Source organism: Lipophrys pholis (assembly GCF_963383615.2).
Source record: "Lipophrys pholis genome assembly, chromosome: 5".
NCBI lineage: Eukaryota > Metazoa > Chordata > Actinopteri > Blenniiformes > Blenniidae > Lipophrys > Lipophrys pholis.
The window spans coordinates 9,145,001-9,169,992 of record NC_137628.1 but is presented as its reverse complement, the minus strand read 5'-3'; the positions used below and the strand labels follow the sequence as shown (position 1 = coordinate 9,169,992).

The 24,992-nt window shown below is 42.2% G+C and overlaps 1 protein-coding gene across 1 annotated transcript in view; it reads right to left on the bottom strand.

Moving 5' to 3' along the window:
- sorcs3a (sortilin related VPS10 domain containing receptor 3a) overlaps positions 1-24,992 on the bottom strand; it is a gene marked incomplete at its 5' end in the record, with an annotated part of 284,232 nt that overhangs the window by 5,701 nt on the left and 253,539 nt on the right. Inside the window, 6 exons of the mRNA XM_080464067.1 lie at positions 13-118; positions 6,185-6,284; positions 7,749-7,880; positions 19,048-19,160; positions 19,608-19,731; positions 21,201-21,334. Coding sequence (XP_080320193.1) covers positions 13-118; positions 6,185-6,284; positions 7,749-7,880; positions 19,048-19,160; positions 19,608-19,731; positions 21,201-21,334 — 709 coding nt within the window. The remainder of the gene's footprint in view (positions 1-12; positions 119-6,184; positions 6,285-7,748; positions 7,881-19,047; positions 19,161-19,607; positions 19,732-21,200; positions 21,335-24,992) is intronic.

The window sequence follows — 24,992 nt, the reverse complement described above, 5'->3', positions numbered from 1 at the left end:
GGAGATTTGTACCTCTTGAATTTGTAGATGAGGAACACGGCGAGGCCCAGGAACACCACTGATAGGAGCATGAGCATCGCCGAGCTGCTGTGTCTGGGGCTGGAGTCCACCAGAGGAGCTGTGGAAGCAGAGAGAGCAACAAAGAGCATATCTGAACATTTGTTTCAGTTAATTACTAAACTAAACTGTGAGGGACTGGATTCCATCCAAGTTAAGACAGACAGTCACACACACTCAAATTCATTTTTTATTATTTTTTTGTCTGTATTGGAAACCAGAGCACCTGCAGAAAACCCACATAGGCAGAGAATGAACATACGCCTGGTTTTGCAGAAGTTCCAACCTGGTAAAAGGATTTTTTTTTTTTATTCCACCTTCGCCTTCGCTTGCAGTTTGTTTTTTTCTCTGTAAAAACTCAAGATATCCATGTTAACGACTGCTCCACTACTGTTCAACCCTAAAAGCACACGATGGAGATTAAACTTCCCCCATACGTTTCGCCGTGGTGTGGTAATAAGTGACTTTATGAATATGCACTGCAAGGCAGAGATGCGTGTGACAGTTTCATTTCCTACTACTTTTCCAAAGAATAAAATACTTGAAACCAGACATATTTCACAGCAGCTTGGTTTGTCACTATTAAATGGTAAATGGATTTCACTCATATATATCTCTTTTCCACCGCTTGAGCAACCCCAAAAGCGCTTTACACGGTTAGTCACATTCATCCATTCACACACCAACGGCGGCGGCTGTCGTGCAAGATGCTCCATCCGTCCATTGGGAGCCATTTGGGGTTCAGTGTTTGGTGTTGCTTAAGGACAACTTGACATGCGCAATCCAACCTGCAATATTCCAACTGACCTTTGCCTGAGCCCCGCCCCAAAATGCAAATGAAACAACAGCATTCAACTACCAACTTGCCCGGACTCAAACAAACATTCTCAGCTGCGTAGAGATACATTAGAGCTGGCAACACTTGTTTTCTCTCATTTCAGATGCAAAAACGGTCAAACGATGTTCCCGAGGCTCATGCAACAGCGATATGGGGTATCCTGAAACACAGATGAACACTGATGTCATCCACCGATATCAACGCTGTTACATAATTAAGTAAGCAACGTGGCTAAGCGCTAATTGGCACCTATTGCGGGGTGGTTTCTACCCTGACAGCTGCCCCGTCAACATGCAGTCAGCTGCGACGGCTCGTCCGAGGTTCAATTGAGAGATAACCCCTCCACCAACTGTGGATCTCCAAATCTGAATACTTGGTACTTAAACCATAATATTTTCTATTGCAACGACCTCTTCAGATTTTCTGTCAATTGACCATCCCCCTAAAAACAAATCAGAATTTCAGTTCACTGACTGACATGATAAAGAGGCAAAAAACTTCAATTCGTTAATATTTCTGCTTGTGTTTGAAGGTTCAACTCGAAGCAGAGCGGGTTTGTCATTTTCTTTCAGTGATTGTTTTTGTTCCTTGAACCTCATCTAAACGCCGCCGAGTTTATATCCTGACTTCCTCTTCCAATTATCACGGAGAAACGATGTTCCTGTGATTTTTAAATGTCGGAAAAATTAAAAGTGGATAAAAAGCTGCTCTGAGGAGAGCCTCGCTGCCGGGGCTCATCTCCACTCGAGGTCGGAGAGTGCACTTGTAGCGTGAGCCACATAATGGGAAGTCAAAAAAAAAGAAGCAGAAGGAAAAGAAACAGGCTATTTCTTTATTAGTCTAATGAAGATAAAGGGAAAAGGAGAGTCGCTCACTTTGGGAGTTTCCATCTCCAGTCACTTCTATAAGGCGGCATTTTAAGCTTTTGGATCGATTGATGAGTCAGATTTCACACTGCACAACATCAAGTAAGAAAACTGACTCCTGCATGAACTGCAGCGTTCTTCACCACCCTCCTGAGTGTGTTTATCTCCTATTTTCTTCACTTAATCAGCATTAGGTGCACAAAGGCAGAAGGTCCATTGTTCCCATATTGAAGTGAAGGACATGTAACCTTCAAGTCCGTCACAGGGTAAAGGACAGACAATCATTTTTGAGTCACTGATTAGCCAAATCACTTTACGAGCATGTCTTTCGAATGGTGGATAAATCAGGACTTCACACTCAGCAGGCAATCATGCCAGTCTCGAAGTCAACCCAGGTCATAGCTGTGGCGCGACAGTGCTCCACTCGTGTGGAACCAGTTAACAGTTTCAGAGTTCACCATCACGCTGAGGAAAAGTTGCACCCTTTTCTTTGTTGACCGGTCGGTTTACACTGCTTGGAGAAGTCTCTACAGCTCGTCACCCTTCATGTAATATTTCACTTGTTTGCCCATCGTCGGGGGCATTCTTGGCAGTCTTGCCAAAAGACACTTCAAAACACAGAAAATCTCTAAACAAACTCATCCAATCACATCCATTTCTCTGGAGAACTAAAACAGTTATTTAGGTCTTACCATGATGGCAAAATGGATCTTAAGAGCAGCACTGCGTGAAATTCAAGGTTTAGGCTGGATGAGACTACGGTCACTTTACACACCTAATCTGAAACATCCGGTATGAACGTGTGAGGTCTTATTTGTAACAGCTTACCAATGTGACTAATGCCATTTCATTTGTCTCAATGAATTAAAAGACAGAAGGCATCTGCAGTGGCGATGGTTCAGTTGGTAAAAGGATCATCTTCCAATCCCAGGATTAGTGGTTTGTTTCCTCATCTCCCACTGGCCATATGTTGACGTTCCCTTCAGACTGACGCTGAACCCGAGTTACCACCACTGGAGGTTGAATGCCTTGCATGTGTGTAAGCGTGTGTGAATGGATATGTGTGTGAGAGTAGGTGATGGTGACTGTCTAAAGTGCTTTGAGGTTGCTGAAAAGGTGAATATAAAACAGTTAAATCCATTTCTCACCTAATTAATGGTGTCCATTTATTCAACTGATCCATTTGACACAGTTCATTACAGCAAGTTGTTGATCTTGTACCGCCAAGTGCCCTTTTTGGCCACAACATTTGAACTTTTTACACTTTTAGAGAGAATGTGACATTTGAGCAGTGCCCCCCCCCCCCCCCCCCCCCCCCCCCCCCCCCCCCAGTGGAAGCAAGAGGAAGGTTTTTTTTTTTCTTAAAATATAAAATATATGAATAAACTGTAATACTGTTGAAATTTGTTTATGCCAACAAACTAACAATGGGCCCTGAACTGTGTTCGCTTAATTTTCGACAGATAATCTTCAATAAAAGAGAGGATTTCTTCACTTCTCTCTCGCTCGTAGTCTGTGTGTGTGTGTGTGTGTGAGCCGCCAGGGGCCATGAGGAAAGCCGCCCTGACCTCACCGATTACTGATTAACACCAGAGTGACTGACATTAAAATAAACTAATCAGCATCATTTCATGTCCGAGACTTGGGGCGCTTTTTAAATCACCCCTGGCTCAGTGACTGGCTTAAAGTCCGCTCTGGTTTGTTCTCGCTTGTCTTTACGAGATGTTGAGATGAAGACAACAAGCAGTGAGTCTCTGATTAGTAACTCTGTCACATCTCTTCTAATTTACCGGTTCGAAAGAAGAAATTTGTCTGAAAAGCTGCAGGTCAGGTTCAACTTTCTCCCGCACAGTTATTTCTTTGAGGTTTCTTTCAGAGCATTCTAAAATGCTTCGAAAGATGAATTGATGTGTTTGAAAATATACCTGTTTCTATGCAAAAGGAATCCACCTTCAATCCCTCTCATTACTCTGCAGAGAGCCTTAAATATCTACCATTGAAGGAAATCACAATGCAATTTTCACACAACGCTGAAGCCCTTCAGCTCAGAGATGGAGGCGTGAGGTGCAGCTGACCTTTCTACGGCAGCTTGAAGGCTCTTTAGACCTTTTCTCAGGAAGTGAACTATAAAAGAGGGATCCAGCTGAGTACAGCTTCCATGTCAATAAAGTGCAGCGCAGCACAGCGACACACTCGCCTGTTCATACTGAGCCATTAAAGCTACAGACAACTTGTGGCTGCGCATCTCCAGAGGCTTTGTGTGCCTTAAAAAAAAATAAATAAAAAAAAAACACAGCCGAGCAATGACGACAAGTCGGAGTTTTGTGCACAAATATCTAAACTCCGAATCTGCAACCAATGTAATCTCAGACATGTGTTCCCAAAACGGACAGACTATTGAGCACTATGCACATGCAGCATTTATAAATGTTATTCAGATTTTTCTGTTGTTAATGTGAAGGTGTAAATCAGCTCAGCCTTGGGCAGAGACGCTCCTGTTATTGTGAAGAGAAACATTTCCTCAGCTGAGTACTGTACCATAACACATTTTCAGAGTTGTACCTCGTCTGATGTCCTGCGATTCTGTTTCCCTCACCTTTCAACTTGTGAAAAAAACGTCTCGCATGTTCAGTTTTTCTTTTTAGCCGGACAGAGTTACGGTAATAACTCTCAAATACATTTGAGTACTTGTGGGGCTCGGTACAATGATGAACACGAGCAAATAAAACATGGAAAAAATACTGTTCCTATATAAATAGAGACTAATGTACACAGAAACTCTTCTGTTGAGAAGTACAGTCACTACTTATGAAAAAGTACGACCCATCTGTGAGAGCATGCAATTCCAAACGCTTTATTTGCGGGATTGTAGTGCATTAGGCTGTGAGTCTTAAAAGAGTATTCAGTCTCACAACACTTGATGGGTATTTGCGGTGTATCTATCAAAAGTGGTCCATGGAAGGACACAAATGTGAGTTTTGCATGCGCGGAACTCTGCCGCTCATCCCACAAATGTATGTTCTGTACAGATGTCGCACTAAGCAAACAAACAGGCTTCCCATGAGTCAGAGGTTTCCAACTAAGACGCCTTGTCGTCAAAAACCAGACAAGCACGACAGACTCACATCTTCATATGCAAAGACACACTATTTCTTGTAAATACATCCAACACTCCACAGCCAATCCTGCTAAGGTCTCGCCTCGACTGGGATAACGACAGGTACAGTGAATTGGGCGCAAATGCTCAGTGGGGGGGCACTGCTGGGGAGATTGGGGTAAGGGGCCTTCTCCCCTGTGTGCTGGGGTCAGTGGGAGTTGGGACTCAGTAGATATCCATTCTCTGGTGGGGCCTCTAGCTCATACTAATTTGGTTATATAACTGCTATTGACTAAGGATGTGGTTTGGATGTGTTGTAACTTCAACTGTAACAATATCTTACAATATTTTGGGATCACACACACACACACACACACACACAAAAATACTATTGCTCTCTTATTCTCTTCTTGTGCTAGACATTCTCAATTTTCAATAAAGAGCAAAAACTGTTTTAACACTAAACGGCTCTCAAACGCCTAACATTGTCGCTGCCGAACAGGACAAGGGGGTAAAAAAAAAAAAAAAAAACAATGAAAGAATTGACTTAAGATACAATTCCTTACTTATTGTACTCAGTTAAGTAGGAAGAAGTACAAATGTTAGTCACATTTGTCACGTTCAACTGAAGGATAACAGTCCCTTTAAGAGACCGTCTTCTGTCAGACGCAATTAAGAAATAAACAAGTGTTTATTGGCGTGCAACTTTGTGGGATCCGCAATAATCAAGGTTGACGAGGTGGGTTGCAGACCTCTGCCCAAAGCTACTCATACAAAAACAGTTTTTCAGTCGATCCATCTTATTTACAGTCCTCCGTGAATCAGCTCTGATTTGATCCTCACACCAGCTGCTTGTTTTCCTTGGTGCGTCGGAGTGTTTCGAATGTCAAACAGCCTCACAGCGGTTAAGAACTGCTGTTGACTTCTGCTTCTGCCCTCCAATTGTACAGTGTTCTTTCTCAAGGACTAAATAATCAACATAATTATACTCGGCGTAACACTCATTTTGTGGTTGGATGGCCGTAAAAGAAATCGAACAGATGTTCGGCTTTTGATGGCAGGCATAAAAAGATCCCTCGTCTCAAGGAGCTCCACTTAAAATCAAACCCCTCCCATATTCCCCCGTGTTGCTTTCCACAGGCTGGAGGGAGGCTGACAGGAATTTTAATGGGTGGACCAAAGACAAATTCTTGTTGTCAAAACATAGTTATTGCACTTGTGTTTTGTTGGGACTTCAAATTACAGGAACAGAAAAAAAAACAACAACTATGTCATAATTAAATTAGCCATGCAAGTTAATGTTACGGCTGACAATTCAATTCTTACCCAGCGTCAACTGCGTGTTGTACACGATCACTCTGACTCCTGGCTTCAGCTCGAACTCCACCAGGTTCTGGTTCAGTGCGCTCACGATGATGTCCGACGCCTGGCGGACACAAACAGACACAAGCAAACGCAATGATCACAAACAGACACAAGCAAACGCAATGATCACAAACAGACACAAACAAACACAATGATCACAAACAGACACAAAACAAACAATAATCACAAACAGACACAAACAAACGCAATGATCACAAACAGACACAAAACAAACAATAATCACAAACAGACACAAACAAACGCAATGATCACAAACAGACACAACACACAAAAACAAACATGAGACAGACACAAAGTCACAAACCGACATAACAGACACAGACAAAAATGTACACAACACACACAGACACAAACAGATGCAAACCGACATAATAGACAAAAAGGAAAAAAAACGGACACAAACAGAAACAAATAGACACAAACACAGACACAAACAGATGCAAACCGACATAATAAACACAGACCGAAACAGAAAAACCCAGATAGAGACGGACACAAATAGACACAAACAGAGACAAACCGACACGACAGACATAACAATCACAAACATGCACACACCGACAAAAACACATTAAAGAGAGTTTTGCAGGTGGAATAACAGTTGAGGTTAAAACATGACATTTAAACAATCCCTGTGTTTTAAACCTATCAAATCTCTCGTTCCTGGAAGCCCATTCCTTGATATTAATTCCAATAAAAGTTGTGGACCACAGCTCTCCGCCAATCTCTGGTTTACCAAAGCATTACAGTGAAGACCAACATTTGGCAAACACACTCACCTTTCGAGTAAAAGCAAATCCACTCAAGGAACTTCAAAATCATCTAAATGGATTATTAATCATGAGGATTTAGGTTTACTAAGTTTACGCTTGTCTAGAGCTAAATGGGCGTGTCTACGGTTATGCAGGCTCTTCTTACGCAGTTAAAGTCTGAAGAGCAAATACCGATTTGGTCGTTCTTATCCTGTGAGAGGATGTTAACCAATAGAGGTTGTTTGTATGTCTTGTTTACTTCAATTTTAAATGAATTTGTCAAGTTTTAATTTCTTTTTATTAAATAAAAAGGCAACCTATCTCGGTGTACCCTGCCTTTGCCCACAGTTGGCTGGGATAGGCTCTAGCATGCTGCGACCCTGAACGGGATAAAAAGGAGTTTGGATGGACGGGTTTATTAGCAGGCGCATCCGTTTAACTAAACAAACACGGGACACTAGGGCACTTCTTTGAAGATAAAATTACAGCCTCAAGAATGGCTTAAAAGTCAATATTATGCAAGAAAAAGCCTTTCTAACTAAACCTAACTTGAGGTCTGGGACCCCTGGGGAAGTAGGGGTGGGGTTCACAATGTTCAGATTTTTTTTTTCAACCAGTACATCTTCACTTAAGAATAAAGATGAGTATGAATCTCCAGATAACAGCAATGCCCATAGAGTTAAATCAATATTGTATTTATTTCCCTGTGGTTATTATCAGGCGATTTTGAACACATGAATGGCGGCACCTACCCGCTCAAGCTCCTCCTCACTCTTCTTCTTGCCCTCTGATTGGTTCTTGTGGGGCAGCAGGAAGAGCTCAGCTGCTGTTGGTACTCCGGGGAACACGGCAACCAGCAGCTGCTCCTCTGGGAAATCAGACACCTGCAACGAGGCAGACATATGCTTTATTGAGCTCCGGCACTGCACATATACTCCTTAACGTTAGCTGGAGGCCATTCGAGGAAAAAAAAACATACAGAGACATCAGCTGGGTGAGGCGACACATGGTGAACGTCTCGTGACAGGCTAAGCACTGAGTTCATCACGGTAAGCAGGCGGCGGGTGGAAGTGCTGGCTTTTCTCTGTGCCGCCGTGTTAGAGAGGTATTACGTTCCCTTACATCTGATGTGCCGTTGGTGCAGTGACTCTTTGCTGCATCTCATCACCAGCAACGAACTCAAGCAAAGCAACTGCAACACAATCCAGAGTGTCCAATTCACAGCGTCGCATGAAAACTGAGCGGCCTTCGCGATTACATGCTAAACGTAGCGTATCTGTATCTATTCACAAATTACAGGTTTAAATGTGATGTTTCACATGAAGCTCCCATTCATGTGTTAAGATTCAACCAAATTATGTACTCACAGTGTCGTTCAGTGTATAATTGCCTGGCTATGAGTCCCCACAGGAAGCTAAGTGGCTGCATCCGCTGAGATCTTCAGCTCAGATGATGGTGATCATCTCCTCGTTGAATTTTTCTACCTCCTTTCATTTTGGCATTCAAGCAATATTATTTAATTTGTAGCTCTTTGGTTGTCTGCGTGACGCCAACATATAAACATACATGACGGCTGCTCGGTGAGCACATGTATCATGTTGTGAAGTACAAAAACACATCAATGCAAAGCAAATAGGTTCACTCAGGCCCCATTTACATACAACTGAAATTGCATTGTTTTCACATCTTTGTTTCAGAAAGGCAACATTTTGAAAACGATGTCCGTTTACAAAGAAACAGCTGCTGGAGGACGAGCCTCGTGAATCGAGAGAGAGAGAGAGAGAGAGAGAGAGAGAGAGAGAGAGAGAGAGAGAGAGAGAGAGAGAGAGAGAGAGAGAGAGATAGATAGATAGATAGATAGATAGATAGATAGATAGATAGATAGATAGAACATTTTTATTTGCCCTGCTTCACAGAAAAAGAGCTGATGAGATAAAAGCAGCACTTCAAATGAACAAAGAGCCATAAAGAGAGTTGAACTTTATCTCCGGTCTACAATTGTAAGCACATAAAACCTATTCAAGCATAATTTATGGGAACAGAGCAGAGAACAATAGAGCTTCTTCTTCTTTTTTTTTCTTTCTTTCTATTTTTTTTTCTCGTTAACACTCGACAGTGTTCATAATGTACAAAGTTTTCCCTGCTGGATATCTGTGAATTTCACAGTTGTTTCATTAGAAATTCTGATGACTGCGAGAACAGCCGGAGATGTAAAAACTCAGCGATTTGTTGACACAAGCACCAGAAGTTGAAGTCCGCCACTTCTTCAAGATGCTTGCCTTCACAACTGAGCCACAGCGTGGCTTCGATGCTGGTTTTTTTAAATTCAGATTTCAGGAGCCAGGTTGGTCACAAAAACACCACAAGTCGTGTGGAGACAAGGTGAAGATTAAAAGAAGCTTTTATTTATGGCGTTTGACACTTTTCATAACTTCACGGTATTTTAACAGTTTGCTCCGGCTCACTGCCACTAAGTTTAACCAGCGTTTGTGTCGGGATGTTAAAGTTCAAACAGTTTTTTTGTTTTTTACCAGAACAAAATTGGATGTTTTCTGGCATCATCTTAATTTGCTGAGATGTGAAATAAGGCAGATTGTTTTTTTTTTTGGGAGACTAGTCTTTTTAAAAGCCAGTGAAAGGCTGAGCCCGGGTGGTGATTACTCTTCATTCAACCAGCCTGTGATGTTTTTATGTTTTCCCCATGGCCAGGACGGACGCTGGAGTGGAAACGGCCAGAGCGCATCAATTATCCAGCACAGAAATCACTATTTGAGGAGCAAAGCAGTGGACAAATAATCACTGCGGGCTATGAGAGAAGAGGCGCTAAAGGAGGGAATGAAGTGAAGAGGATGACAAGAGAGGCAATAACCTCTGGACAAAAAGAAATCAATGCACTTGGACTATGTTTACTCTCCCTGCTGCACCCGGTCATTAGTTTCAAAATCTGGCCGGCTTTGTGGCGTGCTCACTATGTGATGTTCTGCAAATCCTCTGCCGGGAACAGACGTCAGACCGCCGCCGTAAACAGGAAGAGGGCTCAGAGACTCGGTGAGGACAAGGTTACCCGCTGCGGGGAAGTCAGCCTCAATTCACTGTGACATAAAGATTTCATAGTGCAATATTTTGCAACTTTATTTCAAGAAATATCATTTGAAGGATATAAATTCCAGAGGGAGGCTGCACAGAGAGTTAATATGCTCCTTCACATTCAGGGTATTTTCTGAGGTTCTTTCTGTCATTTTTGCTTAAATTTAATACTGAAAACTTGCATTTAGCGTCAGCTATAAACTATCAAAATAAAATGAATCAACTGAAGCAGTTATTTCCAAACATTGCTTTCCTGAAGCAATCCCAGCAAAAAATCTCATGGATGGATGGATGGATGGATGGATGGATGGATATACTTCAGAAGCTAAAGAAATAAATAGATAAATTACATGAGATAAATGAACGAATGATTAAATAGATTCATGAATATTACCAACAAGTATTTTATTATTTTAAAAACGAAAGCAAAAAATACAAATGATGTATGACTAAAAAGATCAATCAATCAATCAATCAATCAATCAATCAATCAATCAATCAATCAATCAATCAATCAATCAATCAATCAATCAAATGTGGGTTAATGATATCTCAAAGTGATTTGAAAAAGAGAAAAATACCTTTATCAAGGCTATATAGGTGGATCTAGGTCATGACCTCGGTGTCAGTAAATTCTTTTATAAGCTAAAGAAATTGGAAACATTTTGCATGAATCAAAATAAATAAATAAGAAAGAAAGTAAGTAAGTCAGTAAGTAAATAAATAAATAAATCAGCTATCTTTGTTTAGCTTGGAGGTTTTCAAAAGACAAATCAGTCCTCGATGATGATGATGATGATATCAACAACAACAATAATAATTTATTGTTGCTTTATCTAACTTGGGGCAGTGGACAAAAAGCCACACATCCACAGGGAGAAGATGAAATTCTACACTAAAAGGCTCCCGAGCCCTTGAACCGAGGATATTGTTACTCAAGAAGAGAAACAAATCAGTATATTCAAATTTGATCCCAAATCCTGATTGTTCTTCAATTATAATAAAGTGAGACTCACTGAACTCAATATGAGTTCAAGTCATCTGAGAGTAAGTTGATCATCAACATTACTACTGTTTAGCAGAGTGAGAAGAGGAAAATACTTCACCGATGCGATTTAGCGGGCAGACGCCGAAAGGAAAAGTGTTTCATCGCCTTTGGGGAAGCAATGTGGGGATGGAAGCTTGATAGCTGGCATTAACCTTCAAGGGAAGCTAGAGGGAGTGTGACCATTGTGAAGTGTATGAGTCGGAGCGGAGGAACGCTCGGGGAATGAGGGAGCGGGGCGGCTTGCAGATAGACGGAGTGGAATGAGATAACCTCCATTACTGCGCGAGCGGCGAGGACCGGCTGCGGCGGTGGCTCTGAAATGAGCCCGGGTGAAGAGTGCACAGGCGCGGCGTGAAGGATTCGGCAGCAGGGCCGCACCTCTGCTAAATGGACCTTGACTTTAATTGCGAGTTGTTCCCGCTCGCTCTCATCTCTCTTTTATTGTTGGGGAGTTGTTTACTTTGTTGGAAAACCATCAGTTGCGGACTGGCCTCTGTCTCCAGCAGGCAGGAGTTCTCAACCATGGCAGAATAGAGGGAAAAATAAACCCGCTTGTCATCGCACGGGAGAGGCGGGCGCGTGGAAATGAACTTTGTGTCAGCCGCAGTAAACACATCTACTTTCGTTTAAAGGACGCCAGATATCAAACGCAAACAGCGCGATTCGAAAAGATAAAAACAAACAGTTCAGCCTCTGGTAGGATTGAGTTATAATAGAAAAACTAACATCGACGTGACTCATCATCGCAAAGCAGTGCAATAACTGAACAGTGAAACTTCAATAGAAAGCAACGCTGTCACCACTTATGTGTTTAGACCCTGGTGGTGTTCACAACATTTTGCTCCTGGAACGACCTGGTTGCTCTAATAAAGATTGTGGAGCTCCTCTTTGGTCTGATTAGCCAGACCTGCACGGTGAAGCCAGAAGCCTTTAAAATAAAAAAGTAACAGGTTGTTTTGAAGGTCTTTGGAAAGTGCTTTATTCCACTCTGCTCGGCTGTAATCTTGGGTGAACCACCCAAGGATATCCTGGACCCAAGCACAGCTCTACAGTGTGCTGACATATCATAATGTTGTGGTGCTCAACCTCTGATTGTGATATAAAACCAATCCAGTGACTAATTTAAGCACGCGTGAGCTCTACTGCCACTAACCCTACTAACCTACTGATTGGATCTCCAGCGCGAGCTGACTGCATCTGTAAAGAGCTGCATGAACAAAAATATAGTTGTGTTGATTTAATAGCGGTTTTGTCAAACTACAATGGCTGAAGGAGAAGATAAAGGTTGCAGATTTACTGTCAAAACCATTTTCAAGAGAGACTTTTCCAAGAGGTCAGTGAACGCACCGCAGCACTCCAAGCGCACGGAGGTCTGGTGCAATTTACGTGCGCTCACTACAACTTCCATGGCAGAATTCTGGATTATGTTATTTTCAAGACCACGAAAAGCTGACGTTTGTCTCCCTCCTCGACGCCCAGAAGTTTCGGGAATCGCAGCCGGTTTCTTTATGCAGCTGCAGCAGAAGGAGAGACGTAAACTTTTTTCATCGTCATAAAGGTATTTATTCTGGCTACCCGAGTATCTACCTGTGATGCAAAGGCTTTTTATACCGCATTTCTGCATGGTAACTTTTTGTAGCCATAAAAAATGTTATTGAGGGGTGGATTGACTCAGACCAGCACTAGTGAAGGCCTGGGTCTGAAATGCCCTCCATTTGTTTTCAGAAACTGTGCGTCTTGCCCGTCAGTGCCGAGGTAGCGTTTTCAGATTCCTCCACTCGTTCTCAAAACAATGCAGTTTTCAGCGCTGTGTGGCCGATCGGCCAAAAACCATGCAGTCACACGAAACAGCAGTGTCTATCTAAACTGTGCCGGAGGAAAACAGGTGAACCAGGTACGGAGTATCAGAAGTAGAAGTGGTATAGGATCTGGAAAACATCTTGGCGTCATACTCCACATGTTCAGAAGTCTGCAGGAGTCCACCCCTCCAGAGATCAGGGCAGCATTTGCAGCAAAAGTAGGAACATTCACAATAATTTCCAAGTATAATGCTATGGCAGATTGGTGTTATTGCACGGTGCTGAACCTGTTAGATTAGAACTTGTTAGAAATCCAGAGTGAACCCACCTAAGCACACTGGAGTTGTACTTATGAAAGTGGAGTAATGATTGCCAGGAGTGAGAGCGAAACAAGGGATCGTCTCACTTCCAGATTAGATTCCCTTTATTGACTTTCCATGGAATTTACAGTAAAACTGAATTAAAGTTATTTCTTTCACACCGTAGCTGCCAGTAGTATATTTGATCAAGTGCGTGTCAGAGCGCTGCCTATTCAGATCACCTAGTTTCCCTTCAGAAGGCTCAAACCGCCTCTATGTCATCAGGCTTCAACCTTTATTATCTAATGGAGGTTAGAGTTCAGACCATTTTCTCAGTGCTGTTGCGCCACAAAGCAACTGCTGGAGGATCTTCATTGATGCCTTGAGCTTTTCTATTTTATTCCGTCTAAGTGCAAGGTGTGTTGCCCTCTTGTGTTAATTGCGAGCCAACATTTATGAGTTGAACTGAAACGTGCATCCACGGATGTGCTGAACATATTTTCTACACTTTAAATTGCACTTTGTTTTAGTTGTTTGGCTTCTCGTCTGACATTAAGAAGCAAGTCATATATTCAATAAAATATATTGGCGCAAGTCATCTACAGCCACTAGATGTCGCCGTGTGACAACAGAATGCTGCTACAGTGACACAGAAAAAAAAAAAAAAACATCACTGTATTCAACTTGAACAAGAAACAAGTCTTCAAATATAAGAAATCTACACGGAGTTTAAAGTGAAAATAATGAAATGTGCAGCAGAAAACAGAAATAGAACAGCAGACAGAGTTCAGAGTGTGTGAGAAACGTGTGAGGGGCCGGAGAAAAGCAGAGAAACTGTTACAAGGATGAAGAAAACAAAAGAGGTTAATTGTGGGCTAAAAAACAAAGCTGAGGAACAAATTCACAGATGGTTTTGGAACAGCAGCGGCTGGATCAGGATTTTCCCAGTAACAGCTGGATGGGGAAAATGCATGCTCATATAAACTAGAGAGACCTGACACTCGAATTCGTGGTTATGCAGATTAAACCACAAAACCTTTTGTTTCAAAAGATTAGCCAATCAACCAACTGAGTTGAGCATGTCTCGGGTCATCGTGAACCGATTTCTTACTTGTGCTGCTGTAGATTTAGATCAATGGAAGAGCAGCCCTGATATAGTGAGCTCTCTCTCTCTCCTGTAGTTTTTCTCTCTGTGCTCTCCCTCTGTACCTTTCTGCAGACTCTCTGACTGGAGTTCAACTTCCTGAGCTGTGCTTCTTAATTTTGTCAAGCCTTTCCTTTCTGGGGTTGATCTTTGTTTGTCCGTCCGTTTTTTCTGTCCGGTTCTGTTGACCTAATGATTTCAAGCAGTTTGCTTCTCAAGAAGGTTCCTTCCTCTTTAAAACAGACTTTTTTTCTCCTCACATTGCAACGCATGTGGAATTGTTGAGTTTGGTCTCTATAGTTCATCCGAATGTGAAGTGCTGCAAGATAACTGTTCTGTAATTGGCGCTCCATGAAGGAAATGGGATTGAATGAGAACAGAGAACAGCCATATAAGACTTATTTTCCACAATCCTGAATGATTTCATTTAGTCTGAGTTGATTTATGTGTGCAAGTGTGTCTTAACATTAAGCTGCACTGTGTGTGCGTGTGCGTGTGTGTGTGTGCGTGTGTGTGTGCGTGTGTGTGTTGTGAAGACTGTGCTGTGAAGTGTAGGTGGTAACTATGATGTGAATAGAAAGTAGTTGAACCAGACTTGACACGACTCATAATACGAGTTGTTTAAGGGGAAGTTTTTTTTCAAGTAGTTACCAGAGTGCATTGAAAGTTATACAAGGAAGAGTTTACTTTAAAAAAAAAACACACACACACACACACACACACTTTGGAGCTGTTGCTCCCTCAGTTTCTCCACTGTCTGCACTCACTGCAGATTTATAGACTAATGATCTGTTTGAGGAGATTAAGAGTGCTATGCCATGTGTATCAAATCTATGAAAAATACAAGCTGAGAGATTAAAAAAAGAATTAAAATGGGGAGCGACTGTGTTGCAAACCTCTTCCTCTGTTGATAGAAGGTCTTTCCATTTCTACCTCGATGTCTTCTTTTACCCTTCTCTCAAACTATCTGTCCTGTCTGTCTGGAATGTGGACATTTCTGCCTTCAGAAGAGTTAGTGACTGTTCCTTGTGACAATCGACAGCTGAGTCTGGACCTGAGAAGTGAGTTCTCCTGTGTTGGTTCTGTGGTTGTTCAGTTCCACAGATATAAAACTGATATAAATGTACGACAGAGAGCCGGTCGTTTTTCTCAAACCGCGTTTACACAAAAACAAAAACGAGTGGAAGTTTCAATGCATTCGGGACTTTGGTTTACTCCAGGGTTCCCCATTTCCGGGCCTCTAGGGCCGATGTCCTGCATGTTTTAGGCTTCTCCCAGTTGCAACACACCTGAACGCAATAAGGGCACCCTGGTTTACACGAAGGAAGCTATAAGTCACAGAAAACTATTGTATCTGAAAACTCCGGCCAAAGTGGAGATTTCTTTTTTTTTTTCTCCCAAAGATGCAGAAAGTACAAGTGAAACCCGAGCCTGTTATAATCTTATTTGACGTGTCAGAAACTTCAAAAATCCTCTCAGAAATTCAATATAGTTTACTGGCTCATGGTCTTCTTTGTGCTCAGAAATTGATTCTGCAGCAGTGAAAAGGGAAGAATCGTCCGTCTTAAAGCCACTGGATAGCAACACTAAGTGATACCCTCCACCTGGAGAAAATGAGATATGTCCTCACAGACAGATTGGAGGAATATAAGCTAATATTAACTTTCCTTTTTAAAAGGAAAGTTAATCATTTGTCGCTCATACAGCTTTTACATATAAGACCACTTGGCAGCATATCTCAGGGTTGGGAGGGAGGGTGGGATTGTTTTCATGTTTGTTTTTCATCTGTTGCGGTTTTTTTCCTTCAGTTTTTTTTTTTTTAAAGTTCTGTCTATTGTTGATTATAGTATTGTTCTTTCACCTTTTGTTTGATTGTCCTGTAATAATATTAGTTCTGTTAGTTGTTACATAGAACAACTGAAGGAAGTTCTGTTTCACACAATTTGCACTGGACCTGTTTTTGCTTCCCAATAAAAAATATGCGAAAGACAAAGTGGAGATCTGGGGAAAATTCTGTCTTTAGCTTTGCATGTAGACAAGGTGAGAAGGAGATTAACGTCACAGTGCACGACAGAAGCGTGCGTCATTAGCAACATCAGCATTGTGAAACTCTCGTGGTGCTCGCATCGTATGTGTGTGTGACCTGTGTTGTGCTTTGTCCAACATTCTGATTGGCCAGCATGCCTTTATGCTTCTCGTTACGCTGCAGCCTATAGGTTTGGCCTGCTCATAGCAGCTCTTCACCAGGTATTTATGCATGTTTCTATAAAATAAGATTTTACATTTTTTTTAAATGTACAGGGGAATAAATACTATTTTTTGTAAACATCTGGCTATGTGTAAACGAGGCCTCAGGGTATGGTGTCCTTGGGATTGGCCAGTTTCAGTCTGAGGGTTTTACTGGGTTTGAAAAATCACAGGATTTGATGTTTTTAAAAAATCCGTCTCACGCCCACGACAACGTTTCACGTGACAACACCTAATCCGCAAAAAAAAAGTGGGGGCGTTTACACTGCAGCAGCGGACACAGAAACAATGTAGTTAATATGCCGGGCCACTGGAGGGCGCTGTTGCTTGATTTTGTAATGAAGCTACACAGACGTGTGCAGAGAACAATAAACTATAAACGTGAGGAACATGGAGTGAACCTGACATCCGCATGGACTGATGACACATCGGATGATATCAGGGGTGAGTTTCAACTATTAAACTACTGATCTGGACGATAAAACTAGAATATGGACCACGGGTCGTACCACTACGCGGCCGCCATGTTTGTTTACACCTGAATGAGCAGGAGGGAGGGGGAGAGATGTGCATGCGCAGTAACAGGCTCTGTTGCCTCCATCAGTCTCCGCAGGAGGGATTTGCGCCGTGAAAGAATCTTTCCACCTTGGGAGCCGGACTTTGCAGATACAGTGCATCTGCAAACTGGTGCCGTGTAAACAGACCCCCCAAAAGTGAAGAAAGTTTTGCGGATACACTCGAATTCGTTGTCGTGTAAACGGGGCCCCAGTGTCTGAGATACACCAAACATGGTGGGAATCGCACTGTTTTACATCTGCTATCCCTTATTCCTCAACCACCGTGCGTGTTTGCCTTTCAGGAAATGCAGGAATATCAAGTAGAGGTGGACAGACAGCTCATTACCATTTAAATGTACAGACACATAAACAACCTGTTCTTAGTAGAGCTCACTAGAGTCTTTTATATTGGCTGAAATCCAGGATCAAGGCTGGATTTGAGGAAATATACTTTGAATACAATGTTATTAGACCTCTAAAAACTATTTGAAATCATTGAAAAAACATATATTATGAGCCCTTTAAAGCAAAAGTGTCGTGTAGTAACACATAGAACCGGGAACCTGTTAGAACAGGATTGCTGTCATGAAAAGCTGCATCACTTGGCTCATGAAGCCTGGTCTGAGGTGAGGTTATGTGGGTCACTCAAGGAATCCTCCTCACCCATTTTAAACAGTTCCCACCTTGCAGCTTCCAAACACTCAATGTGCTGCAAGAGAACAGCCACCAAAGGCTGGTTGCCATTCATGAGCGGTGAGTGAGGAGATGAGGAGCACTTAACAGTGACGGGGGAGCTTCCCACACGCACATGGAGAGCGCTCGGACCATCCTGCTACTATAGAGTGTCAGCTTGTGGCACAGCGGAACTGAAATAACCAACATCCTGGATGAAGCCTGCTGGAATGCATGCTCGTGCAAATAGATCATCCTTTCAGTTTAAGTTGATTTTGCAGATAGTTTATGAAGAATAAACGTGAAATCACGTGCAAACAGGAGTATTCAATTTGTGTGCATTAGGTTCTGTTGAAAAGAGAAGAATCACTTTCAAGTTTATTTGGTTGAGTTTTCAATGCAGTCATTGGACGAAGAGACGATGAAGCACTTAATGAAATGTGATAACTCAATGTGATTGGAAAAAAAAAAACATCAAATCAATTTCTTTCGGGTGAAACACATAAAATATATCATAATAAAGTCAATTAAGTTGTGGGAGGCCAGCTGAAGAAATGTCTTCAGCTGGATGAAGAAAGGCCTTGTTTACGCATCGGTCACTGAAAACGCATCGACTCTGTCTATGTGTAAACAGGGGAAACCCTACTTTTCTGAAACGCTGATACAGCACATGTGCAGCGCCATCGTAGTATTTTGTGTGATCTAGAAAACAGGAGCTATGAATCGATACTGTTTTGTTTTGTGTGACTCAATCAGTTAGTAAGTCAGTTTACGAGCACACAGCGTTATATGTGCAATATTTTAGAATATCAGTTCCTGTGATGGATATTGCCGCTCCACTTTAAGAAAAACCCATACACCTCCAGCGGTGAGATCAACTTTCGCTGTGACTTTTGAAATTAAAGCGAGTGCGCTCATGAAGCCATCTCTGGAGAGACGTGCAGCAGAGGCGTCTTCACACCTGTCTGAAGATGAATCACAGGGTGGCCCGAGGGCGTTCTCTCCCCGCACCACTGACTCTAGAGTATTGGGCAGCAAAGGAGTGTGGGAAATAATTGAGAAATAGCCAGACGAGACAGACAGGAAAGAGAAAGAAAGAGATGGGGGGGGGGGGGGGGTGACAAAGAGACAAAGCGATGGGAGGAAAAAGAGAGAGGGAGGCGGGGGTGGAAGGACAAAGAAAATGAAAACCACTCACTTGGAGCAGAGCCTTCTTAATTACTCTCCCCACATCCTGCCTCCACTCGGGTATGTCGGGGTTGAACTCGTCCAGATTAGGGGAGAAAGATAAAAGTAGAGATTTGAAGAATTCTGTCGAGGAGAGTCGGGGGAGAATCAGCCATTAATTCACCAGGATCCGGGGGCATTATCTCAGCGAGCCGCGCTCCAACTGTCATCTTGCTCCAGCCCAGTTTCAGGTAGTTAACACTTGATGAAAAGAAGAGGTTCCTCATATCCCCCCACACTTCCCTTTGGCTACATGTACCAGATGCACTTCCAGATAATTAGAAAATGTCAGCGCTTTACGGCAGCCCGTCCTCTGGTAATAAATCACCGCATTTTACAGACACTTGCAGCCGGATTACTTCATTTCGAATGAAGATGTATTCTTTAAGAGGTCGGAGCTGTAATTTGATTTATTGTCGCCGAGCTGGAGTCGTTTTTATTTCAGAAACGTTTTACGCGAAGCTGACGGCCAGAGACTCGATGACAGTTGTTTCCAGCTCCGGGAACATGAATCGATACAGACGCACTGACCTTTGACTGCGATGGTCTTGGTGTCCTGCAGGATGATGTTGGCCGAAGCCACTTGGACGGTGACGGTGTGCATGCCCTCGCTGTGAAAGGTGTACGAGATGCTCCCGTCCAACGAGACCACTGGCTGCAGGAGGTGAGTACAGAGATGATGGATCAACTAAGCAGCTGAGGCTTCTTTCTTTTTGCAGGTTGAATGTGTCACTTCAGTGTTGGAGTCTCTTTGAAGGAGACTTTGCTTTTACACTGCCTCTGATAGTTCAGGATTTTTCTTTAAGTTTAGCATATTTTAGAGGGATTGTAGCCTAAACTGGCTGCTTGTCTTGACACCCACTTCCTCACACTCTTAGTACATGGTATCATATCAAAAACAAAAAAAGTAAAATAGATAAATGTTGACAAAAGAATTGCTAAATAGCAATAATGTCTACAAATAACTGAAAATCCCAAAAAGAAGGTAAAATAGTCAACATGGCTGAATTTAGGAATAATGGCCAAATAGGAAAAAGATCCAAAACATCTGAAAGAGTCAATATGGTGATTTAGTTAAAACAACTAAAATGGAAAACAATGTTAGAAGGTTATACATGCTAAAATGGGTAAAGCAGCAATTAGTTTTTTGTTTTTAAATAAAGGAAAATACATTAACCAGCTACATATTTCAAAATAACAAAATTTGATGAATATGAATAAATCTTCAAAAAACTATAAAAATGCTGAAATTCGCTTCTGAATTATGGTTGGGAAACTTCATAAATGCAACAACTTCAGTATAGTAAAAATAGATTTTAAAAAAGGTCTAATCCATTTCCTCCATATGTTAAAGGTTTGTTATCATTGGTAAAACGAGACAAATTTTGGGAGTTATCTTATTTGGCCAGCGAACAAAGTTAGTACATCTTCCTTTTCTTTTCTTTTTTTTCCAGTCTGACTGATTCAAGTCGAGCCTCCGGCGAGCTCAGTTGGTAGAGCATGAGACTCGCAATCTCAAGGTAGTGGGTTCATGTCCCACGCCGGGCTCCACCTTCCCGTTCGCTCACCACCTGCAGGAAAGGTTCTTAATCGGTGCAATGTGATCTGGGTGACAGTGCTCAGACTGCGACCCCTGCGACCCGGAAACGGATAAGTGGGAGAAAATGGATGGATGGATGGATTATTCAAGTCCGTAGCGTTATTGAAGTTAACATACATCAAACAACATTAAACCTTCCTTGAAACTGGTAACTATACAATTATTCTTAATGGAATTTAAAAGCAGCTTGAAGACTAAAGGCTTTGCCACCAAGTGGTGTGAAGAGGTATTGCAAGAAAGGGTGTGTTTATGCTGTATTTGTTTGCTGATCTCAGTAACTAAACTTTAGTGCATCACTTTAATGCTTGCAGCTATCCAAGTTGTTTTGTTTCCAAGCTAAAAATGCCCTAGAGTGTCTTTTCACCAGGTTAAAACACTTTATTATCACAGTTTTTCTCTCAATATGCATTTGGTTAATAGCAACACCATTTTACAGTCTCAGAAATAATAACACAGCAAGTCAAATCTGACCCATCAAAGTGAAATTAAAAGCAGGGTGTGTATTAATGAGACGTGGTAATTACCTCGGTATTGTTGCCGAGCCACCAGAAGTAAGTGACAGTGCGGGGGTGACTGGGTAAGACCACTGCTGTGATGTTCACCTCCTTGTTTCTGATGACTACGAAGGGAGCGAGGAGCTGGACGTGCTCCACTGGACCTGAGCGGAACACACAAGAGGACCACTTATTATATAGCTCCCTCTCATTCAGAGATCAATCCAGCATCGTGAAGCCCATGAGGAATCCTGAGAGTATCACTTCAGAGCGCTGAGATTCCAGTCAACGACCCTAAACCTGGGGTGAAATGATAAATAGCCCATCGGCATTAATGTGAGAGCGATCGTGTTCCTCTGTGATGATCTGTCCAGAGTCGTCCTCTATGGCTGATCTGCAGCTCTCCGGAGGATTTCAATCCAAAACCCGAAGAGCTAAAGTGAATTAGAAATACAGATGGAAGCCGACATTTTTGGGACAGATACTGTTTGAACTCTGATAACAGAATTACTCACAGAGAGAAAACTCTCCAGGTGGAGCCAAGTGTGCGTTAATATAAAATGATGGATCGAAATTCTTTTGTTTCTCTTTGTTTGACCGTGTAACCTCATAGAGAATAGAAAAACTTATTTTAAAAAGTCTTTCTTTGCCTAAATTACACCTTTACAAGACCAAACCCAATGTGATGTGAGTTAATAACAGTTTCTAGTTACCTGAAAATTTTTTATATTTTAGATAAGTAATTATCTTTAATTATGTGCCCAGGAAGCAGCAACAAAGCCGCTGAGATAAACTATTAACAACCAATAAGCTGTCAGAATAGGAACCTTACCGTTATTTAAGCACGCCAATGTTAATCGCTGCTACGGTGGATATGGACTAATGCTAATGTTGCTAACATCAGGAGGACTTAGCAGTTTAGTGAAATAGTACTAACATGAGCACAGTAACTTCAAAGCAGCTCTGGTTAATGCTAAAGCTAACAGTGGACTTGGTGTGTTAAATAGACTGAAACACAATTTCTTCTGATACTGCCAAAGCTAACAGTAGAACCTACTCTTAGCTTTGGCAGTGAGCGTAACAAGAGAGAGAAAATGGATTCATTTGATTCGAACCATGCTAATAGCTAAGTTAATATGGCAAAGAATGACAGTGGCTTCTGCTAAAGCTAACAGTTGTCTTGCGTGATGAGCACGGAAAGACACTTTTGTGAATGTGTAAGTTAAGGGTTTTCTATGATTAGAGATAGCACATCTTACAGTTGAAAACACAAAGCACACAAAGCAAATGGCTAGCGAAAACATTTTCAGAAGAAATTGTGTCTCTCTGTTGCTAAATGAGCAGACTGTTAGCTTAAAGGCTACTGTATAATACTGCGCTGTCTATAGTACCCATAGAGAAGTGCGTACCGTCAACGCAGTCCCTTCACCCCTGGAAGCTCTGTGACAAAGTTATACATGTGGCAATCGCTAGCCTTAATGCTAGGGGACCTGGAAGGATCATTCGTGAAACCACATGAAATTCATTGGTAGTAATTATTTTCCAGTAGCGATTTTGCAGTCCCCTTGAAGCCTCGAATTTGCAACATACTGCTTGCAGTCAAATTACTGCAGAGATATCTCACCTTCGCCCTACACTATGTTCTATGGACAAATTAACAATCTTAACATAATTTAGCATCAGCTTGAAAGCAAAAACACGAATAATTATTTGTTTTTTATGATTGTAACTTCAGGCGTCAAGGGGATAATGAGTAATTTGACACAAAATTGACAGTGACATTGACAGAATTTTAGGTACAGGCAGCTACACGCTAGCTTCCTGCATGGTGTCGTTCATATTATCCGAGGTCTTCAGAGTACTATGGATGGCACTACAGCCACAATTCTTTGCCACACGCTGTAGTAAAGTGGACAAATCAAGCTCTTGTTCTGCGTGCTTCCCATTGCATTCTTTCCCACGTCAAATGTGTAGCTAGAGGCTGTTGGAGGTACCCTAAGCGTCGATACAGGGGCTGTGCGGAGGTGGAACGCGTTGCCTTCACATATCTGTGGCGTATTGTGTATAAACTAGGCTTTAACAGAAACAACTGTAGGTGTTGAGATTGACAATAAAACGATGAAATAACTGTGGCAGAGAGGTGATTAAGCCCCTGATGGGAATCAGGTGTGCTGCCTCACCTCTCTGCCCACAAAAGGAGGAGCCGACAGACACACGGCGTGACAGGCGGGCGTGGACAGACAGACAAACAGTTTGAGTTTGGTTTTGGTTTATTTAATAAAGAACTATGGTTTGGGAAAGCTCTGACTCTGCGTCTCTGTGGGGGAACCCGGCGGTGGCAAGCACAACTGCCACAATAACACATCATGCACTGTTCTATGAGAGACTTTTTTTCCCCTGCAGTTTACTGTCTGTTTCCTTTCTTTGTGAGTCAGACAGACTTTTCCCCCCATTAGAGTTTCGGCTGGTAGGTGAACTGACATCACTTAATAGGTAAGACATACACGGTGAGCTGTTTTAACAATGCACATGCTGTGATGGTGGGAGATGAGAGATTGTTGCTTCGTGTGATCTTGGTCTCAGAATACTCTACTTTTGAATCTGCTGCAATTGTGAGGGTGCAATATGATTAAAAATGGTGACGTGAGTTGGCTGTGTGTTTGGTTTCCTGCATGTTGGAGGGAAAGTAATCCTCAGATGGAAAAGTTTGCATGCTGCCTGCTGTGTTTTTATAAACAACTAACATAACAGCAGCTCTGTGTTGTTGTGTTTGTTGTGATGCTCTCAGAACGTCCACTTAATCAAGTGTTTTGTACACAGAGTTCACTGGATTTTAACTGTGTCCCTATGTCAGCATGTGCTCGCACAGTCTGACTGTAAATGATTGGAAAGTGCTGGCAGCTATGGGCGGAGCTGGAATCTGGCCAGTTTGATTGGATCACTGGGATTTTATAAGATCAACCCTATCTCTAAAAATAACCTTCATACTCTGCGTGATGGGAAATATCACTGAAGCAAGCCACTAATTCTTCCAATGAAGAATCACCGTGTGGAGTTCTGGATCACATTTTTTGACATGAGAGGAAGCGTTTTGTTGTGGCACATTGGAAAAATCAATTCGTTTTTTTTCAGCTTAGACGAAGTCTTGCATCAGGACTTTTCCTCTCAGTTTGGAACCATCCTCTCCAGCTGTATGTGGACACATTTTGACCATCAATGGCCACTTTTTGTGGACATTGTTCTCCTCAGCCCTGAAACGCATCATAATCTTTCGTCAAACACTAATGTCCACATACTGTAATGGTGGAACACAATTCCAGCTTTATCCCAGAATGTGTGGCATTACTTGTTAAATCAATGTCGGAATATTTGAAAGGTGAAAACCAGTGCAATGAAAGCTACTAAAAAGATTGGATTCTGTAGCACCAAACAGGACAGAACATCCTGGGTTGTCCTGCACTCTTCCCGGGTCCTAAACCAGGTTGCTGCAAACAGAGAGGAGAGGAATCTGTTTCAGATTTTTTTCAGTGGCTATCCCACATGATTTATCCCTTCTCAGCTGGTATTAGGATGAGCCCATCTCCCATTCAGTCGAAGATGTACAGCATGTCAATCTGTTTTCCACCCTCTCGGATATTGAGATTGCATCGCACTTAGTGATGTTCCGTTATAAACGAAATGTTCAAAACCCAGCTAACTAGTTCGCGGGTGGCTGTTAGCTTCGCCACATGCGTCAGTCAGCTGTTAGCTTAGCCACTGATGGCGGTCAGCTGTTAGCTTCATGTGACTTTGTGTGTTGCTCTTATTGGTCATTGAGCTATG